The following is a 10,077-nucleotide window of genomic DNA, read 5'->3' as shown; positions in this document are numbered from 1 at the left end:
TTTTATATTTTACTTTAAAAAAAATAAAAATAAAAACGTTTTTAAAACGACGTTTGACGTAATAAAGATAAAAAACATAAATAAAAATAATTTTTTAGTTTAGTGTAAAACGAGAAAAAAATGAAAAACAACTTTTAGTCGTTTTTTATTTTTTATTTTCGTTTTCTCCTCTGTTGAGCAGAGAGAAAGAAAGAGACATTAATGAGTTTTTTATACTGAAAATAATATCTTGATAAAATTATCAAACACATTTTTAAAAATAATTTATGTTTAAGATTAAAAATATTTTTATTTTTATTTTTATACACAAAATAAAATTATTTTAAAACGAATTCCAAACGCTCTCAATATATGATGAAATGCTTTTTTGTTTTTGTTTCTGTTTTTGGTTTTGTTTTCTTTTTTGGCGGCATTATTGCTTTAAGTTGAGATAAAGGTAATTAATGGTTTTTTTTAATTAACTATACTGAACAAAAGGATGAAACTTCTAAACATGACAGATATCAGTAATATATATATATATATATATGATCATTTTTTTAAGGAAGATAGGTCAATACATTATTTATTACTTAATTAATGATTTAATAAAAAAAGTTTATCAGAGTATGCTACTTAAAAATTCTAAGAAAAAAATACACTAAAACTTTGAAAAACGACAATAAGTCATTAAGAGTTCTCCTAAAACGACAAAAAAAAGAAAAAACAACAACTAATTTGTTTCAATAGTTTATCTCTGATTCTGAATCATAGTTTTTTGTTCTTTATAATATTTTTTTCTCATAAAAAAATTAAATTTTAAAAATCAGAATCATGAATTATAATTCTGAACTCAAGAACTAAGGCATCGTTCACTTCGCGAATTTGAGTTTTCAATTCGAGCTGAGATGTGACATTTTTTGATAGCTTTTCACTTAGCAGAAAAAGTTAGATGTGATATTTTCTGAGAACTTTTTATTGTAGAAACTTAAAATTGAAAACTCGAATCGGTGAAATGAATGAGACCTAAATATCCCACGAGAATTTTCTCTCCGCGATCGAATCTAAACTTGGGTAAAGAAATTTGTTGAAAGTCACAGTGGAGTTTTGTCTTCTTATAAAATGATGGTTGTGATATCTGGCTACATGATCATGAATTCATTCCATTATTAATTTGTTGGTGAGCTTTAAGTTTTAACGTAGAGAGCAACACAAACTTTTGTTACGCTTCTACCACATTATAAATTTTTGATACAGTGAAGAGGGCACATAATTCCAGATTCCTTTTATGGACACCCGGCTCACTAGATAAAATCCAAAACCATGTCTATGAAGACACCTTCCCCAGAACAATTAACTTTTCGTCTTTTGAGCAAATAAATCTTGAGCTTTGACTTTTCTTCCCCAGCAGCCATATATAGGGCAGTGATTGTATTGCAATTTGCAACATCAAATTACTTTTTATTTGAATTTTTAATTTGAATTAATATATAATTTTATAGGAGAGTTTTTAACTGTAGTAAAAAATTAAATATAACTTTTTATGAGAATTTTTAATAATAATAAAATTAAAATTAAAAATTTAAATCGATAAAATAAACGAGTCTTAGAGAACTAAACGTTGAGCCTACCAACTATGAAAATTGTACGTGTGCTATGACATTATTATTATTATTATTATTGTTTTTGTGACAAGATTTGATAGAAGAGTGTGTTTTCTTTATAGAGAGTTATATGACCAAGAGTGGAATAGAAAATTTTCATTAACAAAGTTAAATAAGTAAATACGATTACAAACATAGTTAAAAATATATTCGACTCCAACAAAATTAACAATACATACGAACCGTAAACTTGTACCTGACGTCATTTTGAATTGTAGAGTTTAAATTCCATGCCAAGCTCGAAAAAGAAAATACAAAATGTTAGACTTTGGTGATATGATCTTTATCATATTATAGAGCTTCTTAGTTTAAAAAAAAAAAAAAAAGTTATCCAACGTAATTTCATTAGGTACAAATACGGGGGACCCACGTCAAAGCAGTGTTTTGATTGAAGCCACCCCAGATGAGAGACGTGATCGAACTTCACAAGTAGTGTTGTAACACTTTACTGTAACACTTTTTGTGACAGAAAATCTAAAATTAAACCAGCAAAACAGTAAAGTATGAAACTAATGTATAAACGTAAAGGACACCAAAAAAATGATATCGCAGTTCGGTGCGCACACATACTCTACGAAGCCACGCCGAGACAATGACCAATCCACTAAGTTCAAAGGATTACACACACCAATCGGACTTATACACCCAAAGAATCACTCCTTGACGTTGTCGCCGCAGTGTCGAATCTCTTTAATGGCCTTGTTCAGCGAGCACCACTCGTCTTCAAAACTGCACGGTGAAATCCCTTCGGCTGGCAGTGCGCTTTCTCCCGAAAGCTTCTAATCCTTCTTCCGAAGGACGATCTTCAATCAACACATAAAGACTTGCTCTCACATAGACTTTTTCTGAATATTTTTTCTATAAAAACCATGCCCCAAATGTATCATTTGATTACCCAATATTTTTTTTAAAGAGCTCAAAAACTCACGTATGCCACTTATGTATATATAGCAAAGTTGCTCATGTGCCTATCTAAATTTTTCTGTTTTCAGCCCTTTGTCCTCACACCACATTCTCCTCAAGCTTGAAGATTTGCCAGCCATTAATTCTCTCAAAAGTCCACTCTTCATTTTCAGTAATCAAATCATTTGATTTGTAGTCCATAAACATGACAACAAGACTTTCTTTAAGAGGTCTATCAAATTAAAATGCCAACTAATCTTACAACTAATTTACAAAAAATAAGTCAATATAAAATGCACTAACAATAAATATATTTAAATTTATAATTATAATTTTATTACAGTATTTTTTTTTCATAATAATTTTAAATTTAAATATTTTCCACCAATAATTATTTTATAAAAGTTCTTTTAATAAATGAAAATCATTAAGCGTGAAATAAACGGTTCAATTCTTTTCTGATTTTTTTTTTTAAAGAAAAAGTCTGTTTTGGACAAAGCAGATAATGGATCTGTTTTGGACAAAGCAGATAATGGATATTTTACTTTTATTTGTTTTTCCTTTTCTGATGACTGAGTACAGAGTGGAGAATAGTTGGCAACTAGTAATTGGCCAATCGCGTATAAATACATGACAAGTATACAAGAAGGGGCCTATAAATCAGCACCAAAGTTTTTAACCCAATTCAAAATTTTCTCTCTTTTTTCAAACACATGCAATTGACTAATTGAGTCTCTATAGGGAAAGAAAGAGATGGCGATGAAGCGCGTGGCCGTGTCTGTATTTCAGGCTCTTTCTTCATCTGGAGGAGTATCATCCACTCTCACTAGACACCTCCATGTAAGGCGATTTCTTCAAACCTCTTCTGGTTTTCAACTATCTACATACATATGTACATATATGTGTATATATATATATATACCTGATCGGCTTCTTCAGTACTAGAATTATTCTAAATTTAATCGCCGCTTAAAATTATCCTTTCCTTCTGATCATCTTTACAGTACTTAATTGTTTTTTTTTTTTTTTTGGGGTTTCTTTTGAGGGCTTAATTAAAGATTGGGGAATCGCTAAAAAGATATCTGGTTTTGGTTTTGTTGGGTGATTCTGATCGTCGATGTTTTCCAACAGTGGGCGGTCTGGATGCGGTTTGAGTGAAATTGACGTTAATGATGTTGATGATCATTAACGCATGAACATCACACGTGGAATGTGTCGACTGCCACGTGACTAATATTATCAAGATGATTGTGGGGTCTAGCAGTTGGCATTAGGAACTGTTTTCTGGGCTTAGCCCATTTGTTCTATCATTGTGACATCAAGCCCAAATTCGTCACATGCTCTTCTTTCTTTTCTTTTTGTTTTTTAAACGTAATTTTGTCAATGTCGATGAGAGTGCATAGTCAGGATTACTTTTTTATTATTGATTTATAAATTTTTAGTTAAATAATTATACTAATAAAAGAGTATTTAAGAGTAAGAAATAAAAGTTTAAATCTTTCACTATTAAAAGTAAATTATGTAATTTTCTCTTTTTTTTCCTTTCTTTTACAAAAAGCATTTACATGAAATAGAAAAGTGAAAAAAGTGAGCATGTTATCTGTCTATGTATAATCTCTAGAACATTTTCATTTTGTGATGAACTTCCAAATTGAAACCTGACAGCGCTTCACTTTTTTGTTTGGTGATTGTAGATAGAAATGTTGGATTTATGATGAATTATTTGTAACTTTGTATTTTAAATTATTAGCACTATTAGTCCTTGAATTTTGAGCATAATGACATTTTGATCCGTGAACTTTTAATTTAGATATATTAGCCCCTAAACTTTCGATAATCACGTGTAAAAATATAATCACATGGCTGTTGCATGATAACTTAAAATGTACAAAAAGAGTTAGGTTATATGAAATTTTTTTTCTTTGTTACTATTAAAATTTATTGAAAACTATAATACTCTATACTCACTATAACTATTTATGTAAAATTTTCAGTTATCTTGCGATAACGATATGATTTTCTATGTTAAATTTCATAAAATGTTCATCAATTTCGATGCCCGGACCAAACTGTCAAAAATGAAAAGTTCAGAAACTTATATGCCAGAATTAAAAGTTCAGAGACCAAAATGTTACTGTGCTCAAAGTTTAGGGACTAACAGTGCCAAGTACCCTTGTATTTTTCTTTACCATGGTTACTAAATTGCAGCTATGAAGACTATTTTAATTTTTTATTTATTCAGAAATGGGGTGAAATGAACTGGGTTTGAGGTTATAAGTCTTCCTTTTTTCTTAGTATGTCTAGTAATTCTCTATGGTAACATATTTTTCTGTCATTGAATAGGGTTCTGGTGGCAGCAAAAAGATAGTGGGAGTGTTCTACAAGGCCAATGAGTATGCCAAGCTGAACCCCAACTTTGTGGGTTGCGTGGAGGGAGCTTTGCACATACGTGACTGGCTGGAATCACAAGGCCATCACTACATTGTCACTGATGACAAAGAAGGACCAGAGTCTGGTTTGTATCACATAATATCCGACGTGAAAAAGCTTGGATCTTTTTTGTTGAAACATATCATCAAGAACAAAACTCTTAACGTTTGGTTTTTTACTTAACAGAACTTGAGAAACACATTCCTGATCTGGAAGTTCTCATAACTACCCCTTTCCATCCTGCCTATGTGACGGCCGAGAGGATCCAAAGGGCGAAGAATTTGAAGCTGGTTCTTACAGCTGGGATTGGTTCTGATCATGTTGATCTGAATGCTGCTGCTGCTGCCGGGCTAACAGTTGCTGAGGTCACAGGAAGCAATGTGGTATCGGTAGCGGAAGATGAGCTCATGCGAATCCTCATTCTCGTCCGGAACTTCTTGCCTGGCTATCATCAGGTTATTAGTGGGGATTGGAATGTGGCTGGCATTGCTTACAGAGCTTATGATCTGGAAGGAAAGACGGTGGGAACCGTTGGCGCTGGACGTATTGGCAGGCTCTTGCTTCAGAGGCTGAAGCCCTTCAACTGTAACCTGCTGTATCACGACAGGATCAGGATTGACCCTGAATTTGAGAAGGAAACAGGAGCCAAGTTTGAGGAGGATCTTGATGCCATGCTTCCCAAATGTGATGTAGTTGTCATCAACACACCTCTCACAGACAAGACAAGGTATTCATCGATGTTTGTGGTAGTTTTTACTATCCACTTGAGTATCATAGTCTTGTGTGTCCAATCAATGAACAATTATGAAAATTGTGGTAATTTTACTACTATGTGGCTGGTGCTGAGGTAATATTTCAGATGGTTTTATACTTCAACAGCAGTAAGAACCCTGATATTGCAATTGCGTTATTAGATAGTTTTTCTTAGTAAAGTCATCTCTATTTGTTTTGTGTTCTGTTGAGTTGAGCTAAATCTTAAGTTTCATTTAGAATAGACAATGCTAGATGCCGCTCTAATGTAGTGGAATCTGTCGTACTTACAAGATGTCTTAACGTTTCAACTTTGATGTGAGTCAGACTTACTCGGCTATTGATTTTTTTGGCATGCAGAGGCTTGTTTGACAAAGAGAGAATTGCAAAGTGTAAGAGGGGAGTCCTGTTCGTCAACAATGCTCGAGGCGCAATCATGGACACACAAGCAGTTGTCGATGCTTGCTCCAGTGGACACATTGCAGGTAACTCAAAAGCTTGCCAAGAATTTAAGGGATTTTAAACGACGGAGAAATGCTTTCGCTTTCAAGTTATCATTTTCCCTCACTTAGTTTATGTATAGTGCATTTTTGGAACTAGAATATGCTCACCATTAGGTGCGCAAAAAAAACTTCTGTGAGCCGTCTGAGCTTGGGTCAATGGTTTCATATCGAGTATTTCGAACTCTCCAGGTTACAGTGGTGATGTTTGGTACCCACAACCAGCTCCAAAGGACCATCCGTGGCGTTACATGCCAAACCAAGCCATGACTCCTCATATCTCTGGCACCACTATTGATGCACAGGTACTTTCCCAATTCCATTTTTTCAAATTGTTTTGAACTCGTACAGTTTTAAATCAATTAACTTTATATATATATATATTTGTATAATTTATATATATATGTATTATTTTTATAATTTTATTTTGTTTTTTTTTTTGGGTCTAGTTACGATATGCTGCTGGAGTGAAGGATATGCTTGACAGGTACTTCAAGGGACAAGATTTTCCTGCCCAGAACTACATTGTCAAGGAGGGTGAACTTGCGAGCCAGTACCGATGATTTCCATCAGCTTGAATCTACTTTGTTTCAGTCTCTTCTCTGCTGAGAGTGAGACACTAATAAAAGCCAGAAAGGTCCTTTAGCATCGTGTGCTTTCTTGAAGGTCCAGAGGGTTGTTATCAGGAATAAGAGTGAACTTTATGAGGATCATGTTTACTTCATTGTCTGTAAACCAAAGTCTTTTATCTTGGCGTTGTATAAGATCGTTGGTCTGTGTTTAAAATGCTCGAGTCTTTGTTTTGCATAGAGATTATGCACTCTCACTTGCAATTGTGAGAAATACTATTTGATGACAATTGTGGAAAATGACTCTCTCTCTCTCTCTCTCTCTCTATATATATATATATATATATATATATATCTACATTATATGCTTTTATGAACTCTTACTACAGTAACAAACATGTCAAAACCGTAGAAACACGGAAACGGTATTATTGGACAAACGACAATATACTAAAAAGTAGAAACGACAACGTGATTGTCATTGACATTATCCGAAAAACGACAGCTACCTAAAATATGACGACATCTACAAAAACAAATCTCTGACAAACAAAAAACTTCTTCGAAACGACAATGTTTGAAACAATTTGACAAACGGTAACATAACGAGAATGCATGAAACGATAACATCTTAGGGAACAACTATGTGGTCAAAGGACGACATTTTAGAAAAACTACAAAACCACAAAAGCTACATTAATCGTTAAAACGACAATATTTTTATAACCCTCATCTTGAAAGAACGATAACAGCGGTCCAGAGGAAAGTGAAACATTGCTGTTAAAATGAGTTTCCTCTTTTATGAGCAAAATCATGTATCGTCAACTTAATTGCAATCTCAGTCTACCTGCCCTCTTGTTTAAGACTGTGCAACGCTAAACTGACATGAACAATCCAAGTTCTAAAGCCTAATCCCAGTTCTTTTAGCGAAGCCAAGACAAACACGAGGAGAAGGCAGAAAATTCCATGAAATTCCATTATCTTGAATAGGGCAACAATTCAGTACAGACTTGACATTTAAGTATCTCTTTGTTGTTTAAGGAATTGGAGATCCTTCATTTGCAGCTCAACAGCTTCTTTTGATATTGCCTTTGGCTCTGGAACGTTTATTTCGCCGCCTTGAGCTATTTTCTCGGCCTTGTCTTTAACTATCCTCTCTATCTCAGGTTTCTCGACGGTTGGGAAAACTGCAGAAAGCATGACGTTTAGAAGATTCTCGTCTTCTTCCTCTATGCGGTCCTTGCCAAAGCAACAAACGTAAATTGCCTCAAGCGCTTTCTCAATGCGAACCTCCATAGGGATGGATGGTGGGGCAGCTTTTAACTTTGCCCGTTTCTACAACATCGAACATTGTAATTCTCAATCAGAAGTGATTGTAGGAAAGATTCTCATGACTAAATTATACAAATACATTTGTTTTGTGACGTTTATGATAGCATTTTTTCATCGTGTATATAAATGCTCTTGATGGACAAGAATCGCCACTTTCAGATACTATTGACACGGATTTGCAATTTACAAAGCGTGGCATGGATTACTAATGATCATTTCGATATTTCCAAAACAAGTAGATCAGCAATCTTTCAATGAGAAGGGTCTAAAAATGGATCTAGAAACATATGAGACAATAAGTAAGAAAACCAACCTCTCTGGCTTCATTCATCATGGCTAGGAAAGTCTCCTCCTCAAATTCAATATCGTTCGAAATCCGCAGCCTCGCAGCCCCTTCCAAAATCTCCTCGGATTTGAGAAGACCAGCACCAACGGCTGCTAGCCAACAGCATATCAGGACATACAAAGGATCCCCGGCCTAACCACAATGAAAACTCTAGTCAAACACCATAGTTTACCCATAATTCACCATGTAATTAGAAATCACATGAGTTCTTGAAGTTCTTTCCTGAAAAATTGATGTTCAGAGTTTCGAGACCTCCTTCTAGCACAAATTGTTAACAGTTGAAAATCGCCAAATAAAATAAACTCACGCGTGACCTCATCAACATTGATATCTCACAAATGAACAGTAATAACAATTGCAAAAAATAAAGAACACACAGAATTTAAGTAGTTCAATCTCGACATGAGAACTCCGTCAACTATAAAACTGAAAATTAAGGCATCTTGTGTACCTTTTGCATTATAGATAGCGGACATAACTCTCAATGGAGGATGAAACACTCTAAATTCTCCATCTTCATTACTTTTTTCCGCAATTATTTTTACTTTCACTCACGAGAGATCAACTTTGGTGAGGTCAAATTTGAGTTCCTATATAACTATCAATATTCCACTTCAAAATCTAAAAATTTTCCAATATTCTCAAGTCTAAATTGTCAAACCAAGAATTTAATTACCCGGCCCCGTCGATCTTGGAACTCGTAGAAAGCTCTAGAATCCGAAGGAGTACACTTATTCCCTACTCTCCTCCGAAACTCTGCAAAATCAATAATGTCGGTTCCGACGCCGCCTTCGTTGCTTATAATCCTGACGACGAGGCCGATAACGGGAAGCGCACCGATGACTTTGTTGGCGAAGCTGGAGAAGGAGTTGGGATTCTCCATGTAAGATCTGACCGGCAAGACGACCCCATTGCAGTACTGCTTCTCTGCTAATTTGGGTCTCCAAGAGCAGTTGCCATAGATATGGCGGAGAAAAAGGAGAGAAGGTGAAATGGGTTTCAGAAGAAGTGTGCTCTTGAGAGAAGAACTGGTGGGGTTGAAGATTTGGGAGCTTGTGGAGGTCACAACCACCATGGCTGTGAGTGTGAGTGAAGAAAACTAATAATAAAAGTGGAAGTTAATCTCGTTTGGTGTAGTTTCTTTCCTGGCCTCTCACTTATATACGTTATCTGATTGGGGGATTCTCCCCTGTTACAGGCTCTACCGTAAGAATGGATGGAGGGCCTTTGTTTGTTATGTGCAGGTTTGGATTGGCCCAATATTTAGAAAAGCCCAAGCCCAAACACTTTTGAATAGGAAAGATAGAGAGGGAGAGAGAGAGAGAGAGAGAGAGGAAATTTAGGAATAGCTTTCTAAAAGTGGGAGAAAAATCACAAGCAATAAAATAACGAGATTTTTATAGTAGAGTATGATTTTCCCCCTTTTATTTATATTAAATTTAGGAGACGATCTCTTGTATGCGTTTTATTAGCATGATCAAATTTTTAATTATTAAATTTGATTAAAATTAAATAATATTGAAAAAATATACAGAATAAATAGTTCTGATACAAATCTGACGACTAAAAACAGCTGAAAAAATAGAACTATGAGTAGTTCTATT

General features: G+C 34.5%; 2 protein-coding genes across 2 annotated transcripts; one reads left to right on the top strand and one right to left on the bottom strand.

Annotated features, from left to right (window-relative positions):
- The first annotated feature begins 3,134 nt into the window (after positions 1-3,134).
- Positions 3,135-7,095, top strand: LOC21391796 (formate dehydrogenase, mitochondrial). The gene is made up of 6 exons (XM_010113466.2): positions 3,135-3,386; positions 4,890-5,061; positions 5,163-5,703; positions 6,087-6,211; positions 6,419-6,531; positions 6,676-7,095. The coding sequence occupies exons 1-6, from the start codon at positions 3,300-3,302 to the stop codon at positions 6,787-6,789; spliced, it is 1,152 nt and encodes a 383-aa protein (XP_010111768.1). The 5' UTR covers positions 3,135-3,299; the 3' UTR covers positions 6,790-7,095.
- Positions 7,096-7,397: 302 nt separating this feature from the next.
- On the bottom strand, positions 7,398-9,590 carry LOC21391795 (photosystem I assembly factor PSA3, chloroplastic). The gene is made up of 3 exons (XM_010113465.2): positions 9,150-9,590; positions 8,441-8,605; positions 7,398-8,130 (listed from the first exon to the last, which is right to left on the bottom strand). The coding sequence occupies exons 1-3, from the start codon at positions 9,546-9,548 to the stop codon at positions 7,813-7,815; spliced, it is 882 nt and encodes a 293-aa protein (XP_010111767.1). The 5' UTR covers positions 9,549-9,590; the 3' UTR covers positions 7,398-7,812.
- Between the last annotated feature and the right edge of the window lie 487 nt (positions 9,591-10,077).

This window comes from Morus notabilis, unplaced genomic scaffold (genome assembly GCF_000414095.1).
Source record: "Morus notabilis unplaced genomic scaffold, ASM41409v2 Scaffold1008, whole genome shotgun sequence".
NCBI lineage: Eukaryota > Viridiplantae > Streptophyta > Magnoliopsida > Rosales > Moraceae > Morus > Morus notabilis.
This window is presented reverse-complemented; position numbering and strand designations above follow the sequence as displayed.

Coding starts and splice junctions, on each gene's coding strand:
- LOC21391796 (XM_010113466.2), top strand. CDS start 3,300: ATGGCGATGAAGCGCGTGGCCGTGTCTGTATTTCAGGCTCTTTCTTCA. Junction 5,062..5,162: donor CAAAGAAGGACCAGAGTCTG/GTTTGTATCACA, acceptor TTTACTTAACAG/AACTTGAGAAACACATTCCT. Junction 6,212..6,418: donor CTCCAGTGGACACATTGCAG/GTAACTCAAAAG, acceptor CGAACTCTCCAG/GTTACAGTGGTGATGTTTGG.
- LOC21391795 (XM_010113465.2), bottom strand. CDS start 9,548: ATGGTGGTTGTGACCTCCACAAGCTCCCAAATCTTCAACCCCACCAGT. Junction 8,606..9,149: donor TCCAAGATCGACGGGGCCGG/GTAATTAAATTC, acceptor CATTGTGGTTAG/GCCGGGGATCCTTTGTATGT. Junction 8,131..8,440: donor TGATGAATGAAGCCAGAGAG/GTTGGTTTTCTT, acceptor TCGATGTTGTAG/AAACGGGCAAAGTTAAAAGC.